At 41.0% G+C, this 17,500-nt stretch overlaps 1 protein-coding gene across 3 annotated transcripts in view; it reads left to right on the forward strand.

Moving 5' to 3' along the window:
* LOC128693160 (synaptogenesis protein syg-2-like) overlaps nucleotides 1–17,500 on the forward strand; it is a 183,956-nt gene that overhangs the window by 8,414 nt on the left and 158,042 nt on the right. For all 3 annotated transcript variants that reach the window (XM_070089398.1, XM_070089400.1, XM_070089399.1), the window contains exon 2: nucleotides 10,107–10,325. In XM_070089398.1, the coding sequence (XP_069945499.1) occupies nucleotides 10,253–10,325 (73 nt within the window). In that variant the 5' untranslated portion in view covers nucleotides 10,107–10,252. The remainder of the gene's footprint in view (nucleotides 1–10,106; nucleotides 10,326–17,500) is intronic.

Genomic DNA, 17,500 nt, shown 5'->3' on the forward strand with positions numbered 1-17,500 from the left:
GGTTACCAAACACTCAAGGGTCTGTGGTTACCAAACACTCAAGGGTCTGTGGTTACCAAACACTCAAGGGTCTGTGGTTACCAAACACTCAAGGGTCTGTGGTTACCAAACACTCAAGGGTCTGTGGTTACCAAACACTCAAGGGTCTGTGGTTACCAAACACTCAAGGGTCTGTGGTTACCAAACACTCAAGGGTCTGTGGTTACCAAACACTCAAGGGTCTGTGGTTCCCAAGCACTCAAGGGTCTGTGGTTACCAAGCACTCAAGGGTCTGTGGTTACCAAGCACTCAAGGGTCTGTGGTTACCAAGCACTCAACAGTCTGTGGTTACCAAGCACTCAAGGGTCTGTGGTTACCAAACACTCAAGGGTCTGTGGTTACCAAGCACTCAAGGGTCTGTGGTTACCAAACACTCAAGGGACTGTGGTTACCAAGCACTCAAGGGTCTGTGGTTACCAAACACTCAAGGGTCTGTGGTTACCAAACACTCAAGGGTCTGTGGTTACCAAACACTCATGGGTCTGTGGTTACCAAACACTCAAGGGTCTGTGGTTACCAAACACTCAAGGGTCTGTGGTTACCAAACACTCAAGGGTCTGTGGTTACCAAACACTCAAGGGTCTGTGGTTACCAAACACTCAAGGGTCTGTGGTTACCAAACACTCAAGGGTCTGTGGTTACCAAACACTCAAGGGTCTGTGGTTACCAAACACTCAAGGGTCTGTGGTTACCAAACACTCAAGGGTCTGTGGTTACCAAACACTGAAGGGTCTGTGGTTCCCAAGCACTCAAGGGTCTGTGGTTACCAAGCACTCAAGGGTCTGTGGTTACCAAGCACTCAAGGGTCTGTGGTTACCAAGCACTCAACAGTCTGTGGTTACCAAGCACTCAAGGGTCTGTGGTTACCAAACACTCAAGGGTCTGTGGTTACCAAGCACTCAAGGGTCTGTGGTTACCAAGCACTCAAGGGTCTGTGGTTACCAAGCACTCAAGGGTCTGTGGTTACCAAACACTCAAGGGTCTGTGGTTACCAAGCACTCAAGGGTCTGTGGTTACCAAGCACTCAAGGGTCTGTGGTTATCAAGCACTCAAGGGTCTGTGGTTACCAAGCACTCAAGGGTCTGTGGTTACCAAGCACTCAAGGGTCTGTGGTTACTAAGCACTCAAGGGTCTGTGGTTACCAAGCACTCAAGGGTCTGTGGTTACCAAGCACTCAAGGGTCTGTGGTTACCAAGCACTCAAGGGTCTGTGGTTACCAAGCACTCAAGGGTCTGTGGTTACCAAGCACTCAAGGGTCTGTGGTTACCAAGCACTCAAGGGTCTGTGGTTACCAAGCACTCAAGGGTCTGTGGTTACCAAGCACTCAAGGGTCTGTGGTTACCAAGCACTCAAGGGTCTGTGGTTACCAAACACTCCAGGTCCTGTGGTTACCAAGCACTCAAGGGTCTGTGGTTACCAAACACTCCAGGTCCTGTGGTTACCAAACACTCAACGGTCTGTGGTTACCAAACACTCCAGGTCCTGTGGTTACCAAGCACTCAAGGGTCTGTGGTTACCAAACACTCCAGGTCCTGTGGTTACCAAGCACTCAAGGGTCTGTGGTTACCAAACACTCCAGGTCCTGTGGTTACCAAGCACTCAAGGGTCTGTGGTTACCAAGCACTCAAGGGTCTGTGGTTACCAAGCACTCAAGGGTCTGTGGTTACCAAGCACTCAAGGGTCTGTGGTTACCAAACACTCCAGGTCTTGTGGTTACCAAGCACTCAAGGGTCTGTGGTTACCTCGCACTTGAGTGTGTGTGTGAGTGTATGGTTACTACGCATCAAGGTGTGTGTCAGCGGTAGCTGTTATTGATTTTGCTTTAAAGATTATGATCAGTCGCTCCAGCCTCGGTGACAGGAAGTGTGGGAGGTGGGAGGAAGTGGTAGGTGTGGGGAGGAAGTGGTGGAGGTGGGGAGAAAGTGGTGGACTGGGAGAGAAACAGAAACAAGGAAGTGGAATCATAGAGAGAAGGCAGTAGGGAAAGAGAGAGGAAAGAGAGATGACGGGAGACAGAGATGGAGGTAAATAGGAATGGAGGGAGGTAGAGATTTAGGGAGAGGAAAGGAGGGACGGAAGGAGGGATGGAAGGACAGAGGAACTGTGCAACATAAGAGCAATTACAGTAGTAGAGGATTTTATGCTTCTACAATAGTTAATATAAGAAATACACACACGCGTGAAACCAGTGAAGAGGTAGGTGAGGACACACACACTCTATGACTCTCTGGGGTTGCAACAGTTTCCCCCCTGAGAACACCTCTGTAAATCGTTTGTTTAGTTCCTCACAGACGTCCGTGTTTCTCGTGACCTCTCGTTCTATCTTCTGTTTTATTACTATCGTCTTCTGATTTGAGCCTGAAGGAACTTCTCTTCAGATTTGTTTTTAACAATGTCTCGTTCACCTCCTGTTACTCGTGCGTATTAATTTATGGATTTTCTGATGGAATATGCAAGAGTGAGAAAGGAAGCTGAGCAGTGATCGAAAATGACAGCAGCGAAGGTCAAGTCTGAACCGAAGCTGCTTTACAGTCATAATAATAAGAAAGATGGCAGTAACAGACATGATAATAAGACTGTAGAAAGGACGAGAGCTCGCCAGAAATGACAAGGCGCTGAAGAAACGATTTGAAGAGATTTTCTGTGTGGAGAAACAGAGGCGGTACCAGCGTCAACGGCACGCCAACAGGTAGTGGATACCATGCAAACAATAAGGAAAGTAGCAGTACTGTTTTAACCACTGGAGCTACCAGCTAAAACTCAATGAATAAGAAGCAATTAACAGTGATCTGGGAGACAGAAATTCTGTTCCTAATATTCAGGAAAGAAGGCATACAGGAAGCGTTACATTACAGACCAGAATAAGCGACAGGCATACCATGCAAGGTAATACAGTAGATAATCAGGAGGGAAATGACGGAACTTTTGGAAAGAAGTGATTTCAAAAGGTGAGAGGGATGGGTGGCTTGTAAATTTGAGAACTGCAAGAAGGTATTGAATACTGAATCCCACAAGAGACTGAGCCAAACAGTCTTTCACGGCCTTATATATACGGCATATCAAACCCATCGTCGAGTATGCAGCACCTACATAGAACCCCTCACCAGATAAAGCATGTTAAGAAACTGGAGAAAGTGCAGATATATGCAACGAGACTAATCTCACAGCTAAGGGAAATAAGCAATAAGGAATTGAACATGACGACCTTATAGGAGAGAACAACCAGGAGGACATTGTAATAAGACATAAAATGCTCAGAGGACTTGATATTGTGGACAGGAAAAGACTGAGACGCGAATAATAGATACACGAGAGTACTGTTGGTAGTTAAAAACGCAAATGAGTCTCAGGAATGCCAGGAAATATTTCTCAATCTTCAAGGATGCCAAGAAGCAGAATGATCCCGAACGAAGGAGTGGATGCAGTCACAGTACATTGTTTTAAGAAATGATATGACAGGGTCTACAACACATACCCACCCACCCATCTCCACACACACACACACACACACACACACACACACACACACACACACACACACACACACACACACACACACACACACACACACACACACACACACACACACACACACACACACATTCTCACACACACACTCACACATATAAACACACACTATCTCACTCCATCAAACATACTGTCACATGATAGCTCTCAACATGCTCCATCAAAGTCATTTTCCGAGTCTTTCAGATCCTCAATTATCAACACAAAGGCGTGAAAGCCTTGTTGAGTTACGCTTTTTAGCCCACCTACGCTAACAGCCCATCAACATCCGCCTTTGATAGCCCCGAGATGAAAGGCGGAGATGAAAGACATCAGGAAGCAGGAAGTAACAGATAAAAGCCCTTGGGAATCAGGAAGATAAAAACTATCAGATACCAGGAAGTTGTAGACAAAAGCTATCAGAAAGTTTTAAAAAGCTATCAGAAAGCTATAAATAAAAACCAGCAGACAGCATAAAGTTATAGATAATAGCTATTAGGAAACAGAAAGTTATAGACAAAAGTCATCAGGAAACAGGAGGTTATAGATAAAAGCTTCAGGAAACCGGAAGTTTTAGATAAAAGCCACCATTGTTGAAAGCTACAACGAGAGAGAGAGAGAGAGAGAGTGAGAGAGAGAGAGAGAGAGAGAGAGAGAGAGAGAGAGAGAGAGAGAGAGAGAGAGAGAGAGAGAGAGAGAGAGAGAGAGAGAGAGAGAGATGGAGAGAGGGATAAAGAGAAAAAGAGAGAGAGAGAGAGACAGGCAAACAGAGAGACAGACAGAGACAAAGAGAGAGAGAGATTGTATTGGAGTCGCTTTCACTTCAACAGTCATTTGGGATAATCTGTCAATCTGACCGTCTCTTGCGTAGGCACATCTGTCTTCTCATCTCCGCCCGTCTGTCCTCCTTTTCCCGGCAGGCTCGTCTATCCGATGATCTCCGTCTAGTGTGTGTATGTGTGTTCATCCGTTCGTCCTTTTGTCTCTCCGTCTGTGTTGTTCCCAGCTCTCATAACACGAAGCTTCAGCGTAGATTCACATGAGTTCCAGCCCACCTGGGTCGCTCTCACAGTTCAAGGTTAATCGATCAATAAGCTTCTGTGTGTGTGTGTGTGTGTGTGCTCACCTATATGTACCCACCTATAAGCGGTGGCAGGGGGTCGAGTCTTAGCTCCTGGTCTCCTCCTTTCAACTTGCCTCTTGCCTGATTCATTCTCTCGTAGCACGCTGGAGCGCCCTTATCTTACCTGCTCTTAAAATACGCATGGGAATTGCACCACCAATTCTTGGTCGAGGTCACTCCACTTCCTGACCAAGTCTGTCATGCTTTCAGCTGTGCCTTCTACTAGCTCCTTTCCTGGTAAAATAGATAGTCTTTGTCAACTGTTCCTTCCATCAGGCCAAACATGATTTTTAAAGTCATAGGAGGGATGACTGGGAAAATATCGGTGGTAGAGTAGAACAGTGGAAAAAAGGTTGTGAATAGAGAGGGGGAAAAAAGGTAAAATAAGTGGTGTGTTGACTGAATGATGGTAAATGTGTTTCTTTCAGTCGTTGTCGTCGTCGTTGTTTTGTTGTTGCCGTTTCTGGTGGGTTTCAAGGGAGTGATTTATGGTTACAGGGTGACTAGTCTTGTCTACGTCGTTTGAGTCCTATATTATTGTGATGCCACGAGCAGGTTCCTTCTTGATCGTCGTTCCTCCCAGAAGCACATGATTAAACTCTCATAATCTTTCTTCTTCGCGTACTTCCCTCGTCTCTGTTACATATACCTGGCTTTTTTCTTCCGCTTCACTTAGGTCTCGCCTATGTGGTAATTCGGGAATAATAATAACATTAATAAATATAATAATAACAATAATAATAATTATAATAATAATAAAAATAATATCAACAATAATAATAATAATTGTATTATTATTATTATTATTATTATTATTACTATTATTATTATTGTAATAAAAACAATAATAATAATAATAATAATAATAATAATAATAATAATAATAATAATAATAATAATAATAATAATAATAATAATAATAATTAATAATTATAATAAAACAAAAATAATAATAGTAACAATAATATCAATTATTATTATATGGATTATTATTATTATTCATTATGTAAAATGCATAACTGACTGTCCAATAGAAACCAAACTTTGTTTTATTTTCTTCCAACTTTTCTCCTTCCTTCCCTCCCTCCATCCCTTCCGTTCTGCTGTTGCCCTTCCTTCCTTCTCTTCCTCCATCTCTACTTGCACCCCTTCCTCTCTCATCTCTTCCTCCCTACATCTTCTTTCCTTTCTGCCTTCCTCCTTCCTCAGTCTCTAACTTACTCCCTCCTATCATAACCCTTTCTCTCCCTCCCTTCTGCCTTTTCCTCCTTCTTTTCCTCCATCTCTCTTCCTCTTTCCTTTCTCTTATTCTTTCTGGCAACACGTGTCCTTAACATTAAATTAACGAAGCTAAATTTGTAACTAAGATTTTTATGCGTCTAAAAATGATTGCTATTCTTGTTAGAGTTAACAACACTGCTGAAGACACTCTCATTATTGTTAAGACTCTCTCTCTCTCTCTCTCTCTCTCTCTTCTCTACCTCCGTCTTTGTCTCTATCTCTGTCACAGTGTATCTCAAGCTGTCTTTGTCTGTCAGTCTCTATCTCTCTTTCTCTCTCTCTTCCCCTGTCCCTTCTTCCTTTACCTTTCTCTCTCTCTCCCTCTGTCTGTTTCTCTTTCCCTCTTCTCTCTCCCTCGGTCTCTCTCTCTCTCTCTCTCTCTCTCTCTCTCTCTCTCTCTCTCTCTCGCTCTCTCTCTCTCTCTCTCTCTCTCTCTCTCTCTCTCTCTCTCTCTCTCTCTCTCTCTCTCTCTCTCTCTCTCTCTCTCTCTCTCTCTCTCTCTCTCTCTCTCTCTCTCTCTCTCTCTCTCTCTCTCTCTCTCTCTCTCTCTCTCTCTCTCTCTCTCTCTCTCTCTCTCTCTCTCTATCACTCTGAACAGTTGCTTGACAACGCTCATTAGTGAAGGAAAATTGGATATTCAAGGCATTCTATTCCTTCGTCGTCCTCCATGTCAATTCACCTCCATTCCTACCTGTCGTTATTGGACGCGAAATCTATTTTCCAACCACTCTCATTCATTTCCTTCTCTGCTAACTGGTAATTAGTGATGGAGCAGTGGTAACACTTCTCTGAGCTTGTGATCTCTGATCACGACTGCGCACTCAGGTTTGATTCAAGGGTGGGGAGATTACCTTCAATTCCTTGGCTCTCAAGGCACTTCAACTCTGAAGGATTTTCTTCCCTCTTCAGTTCATAATAACTGAAGGGATAGCAGCTGTCCTGCTAGCCACAGCTTGGCTTGTTCTACAAAGACACTTTACCATTCACATTTGTGTATCTGTCTGCACTTTTTACAGCTGCTGGAAAACTTTCCCTCACTGACGCTACTTGGCACTTTACTGGACTTCATATATAAACATGAGCTGGTTTATTTATTTTTTTTGTAGATGAATGGTTCAGAGAACCGACATGTTGATAAATTAGACACATGTGCAACTCTTGGGTATCTTTATTGAGGAAACGTTTCGCCACACAGTGGCTTCATCAGTCCATACGTAGGAGAAACTTGAAGAACAGGAGGAGAATGAGGTAATCAGTCCCTCAACCTTGAGTCGATGTGTTCAGTCCATCAATCTTGAATAGAATACGGCATATGAGCGGAGAAGCAGCTTATAAACCGTATGGCAGGAGAGGTGCAGCAGTCATAGGTGGTGTCACATTTGTTCAATGTGGAAGTAGGTCGTGCCCAAGAATTAGGCAAGCGAAGAATTCCTAAGTATTAAGATCCCAAGAAGTTGCAGTGTCTGACAGGTTGTAGATGAATGGTTCAGAGAACCGACATGTTGAATAATTAGATTACATGCAACTCTTGGGTATCTTTATTGAGGAAACGTTTCCTCAATAAAGATACCCAAGAGTTGCACATGTGTCTAATTTATTTATTTTTTTATAATTCTGTTTCACTACAAAGACAGTGGTGCCAGGTTCTGTCTTCCTTAGATATTTTTCAGGATCTTATTCGTATCCTCCATTATTTGCTTTTCTAGAGGACTTAAGTTTAGTAATTTAACATATATTCATTGAAATTATTTCTAATGCAAGTAATTAACTTTGTCATCTACCTCAGTAAATTTTGCAGTTCTTTTAGGTTCATTCTCTAATAATATGATTAGAACTGGACCATACAATTTAAATATGGTTTCACTGAAAGATGACTTTGTATACTATTATTTCTTGCTATGAGACTGAGCATTTAGTTTCATAGTGAAAATTCAGGCACCGTTGTAGCACCCTCAGACTTATGCAAAACAGAAGTAGTTAGTAGGAGCCGAGGTTGTTATCTTACGTTAATTCACCCTGAATATCGTCTTGCGTTTTTCTGTCCAAAACATCAGTCTGTTATTATCACCTTGAAGCTTCTTGGTGTCTTCTGAATGTAACTGTCTACCTGGAGTCTACCTGGAGGGTGTTCCCGAGGCTCAACGCCCGCGTGGCCCAGTCCTTGACCAAGTAATTTTTTGTGTCATGGGGGTCTAATATTATGGGGTTCCTCGCCTGTTAGGGGGGCCCTCTGATATGTCATCATGGGGGAAGGTCTTTTGGTCTGTTTTGGCCCTCTAATATATAATCAAAACTGTTTAATGTATCATGATGGAAGGTTTCTAGCCTGTCAGGGCCCTCTAATGTATCATCATTGGGTTCCTCGCCTACCAGAGTCCTCTGTTATATCATCATGGGGGGGGGGAGGTCTCTGGTCTGTTAGGGCTCTCTAATATATAATCTTGAGGAGCCACTAGCCTATCAGAGGGTCTCTGATATATCATCACAGGTCTACCCTTACCACTGAGGTAACCTGGTGCGCTGTTATCGGCATGACGTGAGGTCAGGCCATCAATTATAATCCTGCCTGCACTTGTGATCTAAAATTAAACCAGGGAATCCCTTCATAACGCATGTGATACCCATGTCAGATCTCTGTGAGCTGCTAACTTTGGTTCTCCTCCGTCTCCGTGTAGATAGAAGTTGGCTATATAAGGGCAATCCAAAGAGAAATTTGTGTAATAAAGTCAGTCTATATATAGATGATCAATGAACACTGGTCAGTAGTACAAACGAAACAGCAAAGGAGAAAGAAACAGAAAGAAAGTGTCGTAATGTGTATTTCGGCCTGTAACAGAGGCATTCTTCAGTAGTGTGTTGAAGAGGGCCTCAGTGTGAGGCTAAATTGTTAAATATTGCTCTTAGCTTCTGTTTGATTTTCTACATATACATTCTTTTTGTAAATATTTACACACACACACACACACACACACACACACACACACACACACACACACACACACACACACACACACACACACACACACACACACACACACACACACACACACACACACACACACACACACACACACACACACACACGCACACACAAGCTAGCGAAATACAATCATTTATCACCACCAGTGTGGGGTTTCAAACCTATACTACACTGCGAGTTAAACACTCTCCCAGTGTTTAACTCCCCTGATACCACGTAAATTTGGCCCGATAGCAGACACTATCGGTTGATTCCCAAAGCCGCATACTCATGTAACCTGTGAGAGGCATTTTTAAACATTCAAAATATCTCTCGTAGGTTGACTTATAAGTGAAGTACAAGATGGAACAGCTACAGGCTACGTGTGTGCCCGGCTTTGGCAACAGTTAACAGTTAACAGTTATTTCGATACCAAAATGGAATGAAACATTGAGTGATGCTCAGCACAGACATTGAGTGGGTAGCATGGGTTCGAATCCGCACACTGGTGGAGGTACATGTGTATCAGTCGTTGTTGTTCGTTTTAGGTGATGTGTAAAGGATATTTGCTGCACCTGGCTATTCGTCACTGCTATTACAGCTTCTGCTACTGTTTATAAGGACAGCAGTTCCAGTGATATTCTATAGGCTTCTCTCCGCCTCTCTTAAACTTTCATTTCCCTCTCTTCTTTCCCATTTTCGTAGTTCACGACTAATTAGGCTGTTTTTTTTTTTTGTATTAGATCTGATGTCTGTCCCTCCCCTTTTCACTGCAATTAGACCTGATTGGTTTTTATCTAATGCAATACATGTGCGCAGGCTAGTTTCAGAAGTGGTTTCTTTTTCCTTTTGAGACATTAGAGCGTCTTGAGTTTAATTTTTCAAGGTCATTTTCCTGAATTTGAAAGCACAAAGTGGTCCGCTGTGGTAGGTATTCAGGCCACTTCTCCCCATGTAAAACAGTATCATAATGAACAATATTCTGTGCCTCTTTCAACATTTTCTTGACCTATAATTGCAAATTTTAAGTCGCATATCTCTGGCTGTATATAAATCCTTCCATATGACTGAGTACTGAAGCTATGCATATGAACTGTATTAAAACATCTTCAATATCGCCTATTCTCGTGTCACTTCAAATTTTTTTACCGTTTTGAAAATACCCAACATTAACATATATCATCTCTTTTATTTCAGCTGCTGGCATTGTCCAAGTCTCTGTGTAAACCCAAGACACTCGCAGAAAACTTCTCACTCTCGAGAGCTGAGTCAGAGTAAGAGTTGCTGTGAGATAGAACCTTAAGAGAGGCTAACAGGGAAGAGCTGAGGTGGTGTTCTTGAAGATGGGAACCCGAGCGAGGTCCAGGGGTCGACCATCCCACCTGCTGCTGTTCATGCTGCTCGTCCTCCGCGTCTGTGAGTACAATTTTGATTTTGTTTATCATCACATTCGTGTGGCAGCAGGAATTTCTTAACGGTTCAACAACCACTGGGGTTCGGGAGTTAGCCTTGATCCAAGAAAGGAGATGATTAACTCTAGTTCCTTGTTCTGCTACAGCATCATGAAGCATCCTCTCCTCCCCGAACCTCTGAAGGGAAGCATCGAGTACATTGGCGTTGGTTGTCAATAGCAACAAGTCAACATGTTGTGTTGCCTTACTGCAATTAGTTTCGTGGTTATATCTGCTGATACCGTGATTCCTCTCATGTTATCTTAGTGCTAGTAGTTCCACGTATATATCTGCTGACACTATGGCTTACTCTCATGTCATCTTAGTTCTACTAGTTTAATAATTACATCTGTTGACACCAGTGGGACATGTCATGTCATCTTACGGCAATTAGTTCCATGTTTTCGTCTGCTGGCACAAGTGATTCATGTCTTGTCATCTTAGTGACACTAGTTGCATGTGTATATCTGCTGACACAAGTGATTCATGTTATCTTAGCGACAATTAGTTCCATGATTACGTCTGCTGACATCAGTCATTCCTGCCACTAATTTCCTCCTTAAATCTGCTGACTTTTGTAGTTTCGAGGAATTCGTGTTACTATTGCTAGTTCGATCTTTATACATGGCAACACCAATGGTTGTTCAGTTTTGTCTCCGGTGTAGAAGCGATGTTTACGCTAGCTAATAGGGGTCTCGTTTTCTATTGCTTCTGTAAAACACTAGCCCACATAAAAGAAAGGGCTGTGTTCTTGGAATGCAGAACCTAGGTAATATATTTTATGAACCCTCAGCTGGCAGTATCAGTTATTCAAGGAATACCAACTAAATATAAAGAATCTAGTGCCTTGCCCGGAAGATAAATAGTTCCTTGCCCGTTTATCGTTTACCTCCAGAGCCAGAAATACACGCAAGAAACTCTGTTTAATAGCTCCCACAGAGACCTTCATGTTCAAAGGTACCCAGCGTGAGAACTGCTGGAATATGGCTTATAAAAATAAGGCTGTTTTAAAACGGGAATCGGGATTTGGGTTCTTCTGCTACTTAATCGTATTTGATTTTTAGTAAATAAAGAAGAAAGTTTTATTAGCTAATACTTAAATTGTTAAATATTGTTAAATATTGTTAAATTGTTAAATATTGTTAAATATTGTTAAATTGTTAAATATTGTTAAATATTTGTATGACGCTGAAGAGGTGCGTCGTTGAGAATATAATAATGAAGAACCTCGCAGAATATATGTGACTAATCTCCAAGCTTCGTAGATGAGTGTTGGATCAGCCAGGTTATTGCTGCCCACAGCCCACGGGCCCACATAACTGTCTCATATTGGACTGACCATCCACCTCCTGCAAGAACTTTTTCAATTCCCTCCTGAAGACTTCTCACTTTGTGTCGGCAATATTCCTTACATTTGCTGCCAGAAGGCTGAAGAGTCAGGGAACTTTGATAATCAAAGCCGCGACTGTAAAAATGTTTTGATGTATTGAAGGATATTTTTGGAAGAGAAGGTAAAAATATAAGAAGGTTGTTGCTGATGGTTTGATAGAACAAAGAAGTGAGCTTCTTTAAGTCATGAAAACTTGCACGAAACCATGTCCATAAATAGCTTTACTCTGGTGTGTGCCGTTGTAATACCACACTTGTCTGCATCTTATTGTATCTTTGAGAACTTTATTGCTGAGTGGTAATGTGCGATACATATTAGGGAAGAAAATATTGCCTCGAAGTCTTCAGAAATAGTGCTTAGCGCTTCTTTTTTTGATTATAATAATAATAATTCAGAAATAGCGAGAAAGAAAATACTATTCTTATTAAGTTACTGTGATTGCTTAACTTTCACGATCGTTAGTGTGATTGACCTTTATGCATTGACCAAACAAGTTGCCCTAGTATAGCAATAATTAAAGTTAAGGTAGATATTTTCTAGAATGGAGACAGATACAAGAACGATAGATTCTCTGTATATTCAGACCACCAACTGTTATCCTCTAACTCATCTGAAGAGGACGTTAGTTGAAGGTCGAAATATAAAGACAATCTATTGCTCTTGTTGCCGACTCCACAGGTATATTGACCTCTCTTTGAAAGGCGAACATTACACTCTGATGAATGAAAAGGAACCATGCTCACAGAACTGTGAAAAAAAAAACACAGGAATTTTTCAATGTTCGTTCGACGTCGGAGGTGTAGTTGTGATGGTGGAAGCCCAGAGACGAGGAATATATGACGGGTGGCAGTGTGCGCCCTTTGATGCAGCTCCAATGGTCGGATATGCAACAGAGGTACGTCTGAAAATAATATACGAGTGAGAGGACGTGAAATATATTGCAGGACTCGAAGCATGCGGAGCTATTCTCTCTCTCTCTCTCTCTCTCTCTCTCTCTCTCTCTCTCTCTCTCTCTCTCTCTCTCTCTCTCTCTCTCTCTCTCTCTCTCTCTCTCTCTCTCTCTCTCTCTCTCTCTCTCTCTTCCTCAGCTCACGTCCCACATCCGAGCATCTCACCTTTCACAGCCGCAAGAATGTTCGCCTTCCAGATGTATATTTTTAGAGTAAATCTCGCACGGATTTACACCAGTAAAAGATATACAGATCCTCTAGCATTTAGACGACACTTTTATATAAATAAGACCGCTGAATGCTCTCCCACTTGGCTAATCTACTTATCTCCCTCATCCAATGTGCCTCTCCCTCTCTCACAGCTCGAGTACGCAGCCCAAACATAAAACTCCTACATCGCAAAGCATACAAAAATAAAACAGAGAAAGCAGGGACGTCTACCAACAGCCAACCATTTGAAATATAAAGGAAAAAGATACGAAGGAAAGAGAAGGAACTTAATCGCGTATTTCTGAATGAACATAGATAATGAAGGGATATGATCACAGCGTAGACGATACTTAGATGAAAGACACTATAGCGAGTAAACACGCACATTAAGTACGTAGTTGACTAGCCTGTACGTAATATAAGGATTATTGGATCATTGTTTGTATATTCGCGAGGAACCTTTATTCGCGAGAGCCCTTCACGAATATGTTTCTTCTCTCTCTCTCACACTCTCTCTCTCTTTACTTCTCTTCTTAAATCCTCTTCTTCATCTTCCATCTCTGGAACTCCACAATGTACATTCAATAGCTATAGACTCGAGTCGAGAACACACGAAAGTCTTGCCTCTGAAATCCCCATTCACGTGTCCCTCAGCCTCCCCCAATCTCACTCCCTCTCACACGTGTGTTCTCCCACATACTTATGTCTAACACATTCTTCCACACACTCAGACAGACAGACAGAAAGACAGACAGACAGACAGACAGACAGACAGACAGACACACACACACACACACACACACACACACACACACACACACACACACACACACACACACACACACACACACACACACACACACACACACACACACACACACACACACACACACACACACACACACACACACACACACACACACACACACACACACACACACACACACACACACACACACATACACATCAACCAAACAACTGCTTCAGCATATGGGCGCCTGGCAAACCTCAGAACAGCATTCCGACATCTTAATAAGGAATCGTTCAGGACCCTGTACACCGTGTACGTTAGGCCCATATTGGAGTATGCGGCACCAGTTTGGAACCCACACCTAGCCAAGCACGTCAAGAAACTAGAGAAAGTGCAAAGGTTTGCAACAAGACTAGTCCCAGAGCTAAGAGGTATGTCCTACGAGGAGAGGTTAAGGGAAATCAACCTGACGACACTGGAGGACAGGAGAGATAGGGGGGACATGATAACGACTTACAAAATACTTAGAGGAATTGACAAGGTGGACAAAGACAGGATGTTCCAGAGACTGGACACAACAACACGGGGACACAGTTGGAAGCTGAAGACACAGATGAATCACAGGGATGTTAGGAAGTATTTCTTCAGCCACAGAGTAGTCAGTAAGTGGAATAGTTTGGGAAGCGATGTAGTGGAGGCAGGATCCATACATAGCTTTAAGGAGAGGTACGATAAAGCTCATGGCTCAGGGAGAGTGACCTAGTATCGACCAGTGAAGAGGCGGGGCCAGGAGCTTGGACTCGACTCCTGCAACCTCAACTAGGTGAGTAGGTGAGTACACACACACACACACACACACACACACACACACACACACACACACACACACACACACACACACACACACACACACACACCTGTGACAACTGGTAATTAACACATCCTTCCACCCATGTAAACATCCTCCCATATAAACACCCTTTCACTAAACATTCTCAGTCACACATATTTCCCACATGTACATCCTCCCACACACGTGTCCTCCCACATACACGTCTTCTTCCAGAACACAAGAAAATCTCTTATTGGTTCCCAGTTCTGGTCAGGATGATCGGCTTTCCAGACAGGTTTTCTGTTTCCGGTCTTAAGCCTTGAGTTCGTGTTGTGGTTTGACTTTTGTGGCAGCGCCTGCGTACGATGATTTCTATTTTATTTCAGGCGTGGTAGGTAGTGAGTAAACTTACAAAGTTGTACTCACCGAGTGTACTCACTAAATTGTATTAACCGAGTACTACTCACTACTCATCGAGTGGTACTCAACAAACTGTACTTAATGAGTTGTACTTAACAACTTTGGTTTGGTCTTGACTCCTACTCTCTTAGGCAACCTTGACTGATGTTTACTGGGATCTGGTTTCATGGTCCTTGTCGTATCTATTCTTGAACTGTGTACGGAGATCTGTCACATGTGTATCTACCTCAGTTTGAAAGCGAAAAATTCTTCTTCGTGTCCCTGTATCTCTTATCATAAAAAGTTCCTTTTGTGATATCTTCGTTCATGATGGAGGAAGCCTCAAAATGTTTGCATGCAGTTACCTTTCCATTGTGTTGGTTATTTGTGGATTGTTCCAGCTATGGTATAGTGACTTTTTCCTCCAAGCAGTCTATCTCTGTGTATCCGGTCGATCTCTCTTTGGATATTTTTTATTACACGACTATATCTCCTTTAAACTTGCAAAACACATAGTAAAGAGCAACAAGGAACTTTTAGTAAGGCAACGTTTTGCTTGTCGACGATCGTCTTGTTCATAGAGTCCATTCTGAATTTGTGTCTTCAATTTGTAAATTATCGATATTTTATACCTCTTACGCCTTTCTTCGAACCTCCTCTTTTCCAGGATCGGCAGGTTCAGTTCCTTTAGACCCTCATAAGGTCGTGTAGCTCTGAGTTCCAGGGTTGAGAGGTTCGAACCGCTTCTGATAATGTTGTGAGGGTTCAAATCGGCATTAATTAGTCTGAATATTCTTTACACATTCAATGTATTACATCTCGCATGCAGAGGATTTCCTGACACATACAAAAATAGTCTGAATATACAACGTAACGGACATAACTCAATTACAATGATTTATTTCTTCTCTTGTTCTGTTATTATTTCTTCTGAAACTGAAGAATATATATATATATATGTATATATATATATATATATATATATATATATATATATATATATATATATATATATATATATATATATATATATATATATATATATATATATATATATATATATATATATATATATATATATATATATATATATATATATATATATATATATATATATATATATATATATATATATTCAACAATATGTCGTGCCGAATATGTAAAACTGGTCAATTAGCAAGAACTCATTTAAAATTAAGTTCTTTCTAAAATTTTCTCTTATACGTTCAAAGATATATTTTTTTTATTAATGTTAATGTAAAAAATTTTAATTTTGCTCCAAAAGAATCTTAGAAAACTTAAATAACCTTATTATAACAAGAACAATTTATTTTAGCCTAACCTAACTAAATATATTTTAGATTTATTTACAGTAATTTAATACTAAACAAACACAGTGAAATATATTTTTTTCGTTAGGTTCAGAATGATTTTTGCGAAATTATTGCATACACAAATTTTCGCTTGTCTTTTATGGCAAGATGAGCGTTGCTATTTAAGCCAAGATAGCAAGTTCTGCCTATTCGGCACGACATATATATATATATATATATATATATATATATATAAATATAGATACATATATATATATATATATATATGAATATATATTTATATATATATATATATATATATATATATATATATATATATATATATATATATATATATATATATATATATATATATATATATATATATATATATATATATATATATATATATATATATATATATATATATATATATATATATATATATATATATATAGGATGGAACAAATTAGAATGACCTGGAGGGAGTAAATCTGTAGTGGAGGGAAGCCGGGAGAGGGGGTCGTCGTACGAATGGTTGGAGGGAGGAGGTAAAGGGAGGGGGTAAAGGAGGCTTTGTGTTTCAGGGGCTTAGACATCCAGCAAGCGCATTTGAGCGTGTTAGATAGGAGTGAGTAGAGGCAAATGGTTTTTGTGACTTGACATGCTGTTGGAATGTGAGCACGGAGACAGTTATGAAGAGATCAAGGGAAACCGGATAGATGGACCTGAGCGTTTCACGTTATTTACTTAAAACATATAAAAGAATGTTTCCTCTATACATGTTGAGCAAAACACATGTGTTCCCCTCCTTTCGCTTTATTATGCAGAAAATAGAACATTATACTGAGTCATTGCTACAGTCATTCTCTGATTATCTTTACTGGTTGATCGAGTCTGCAATAAAAGGCAAAGCTTCTTGAAGATACAAGTTACAGGAGAAGCCACTACTGGGACATTATTACAGAGTTTCATCATCATTTAGGTTAGGTTAGGTAAAGTTTGTCAGGAAACAGGAGAAGTGTTTCCTGACGCGGGTCTTATTCAGATGATGACCCGCCTTTGGAGCTTTGGTCATCTGACCGGTCCACCCCTTTAAAAATTATGGTTATTTATAGTACGTATCATTATTTAATAAAGTTCGTCATAGAGAGAAACCTTTTCCCAGCAATAGGCTGTCGACAACCCGGCCTTTTATCGGAAAAAAACAACGTTTGTAGCAATTCTAAATTTTATTATCTGATCGTCTTTCACCCAAAATATATTTGAGATGCGAAGCAGGATTTTCTTTTCAT

The sequence above is a fragment of the Cherax quadricarinatus genome, chromosome 28, assembly GCF_038502225.1.
Source record: "Cherax quadricarinatus isolate ZL_2023a chromosome 28, ASM3850222v1, whole genome shotgun sequence".
NCBI lineage: Eukaryota > Metazoa > Arthropoda > Malacostraca > Decapoda > Parastacidae > Cherax > Cherax quadricarinatus.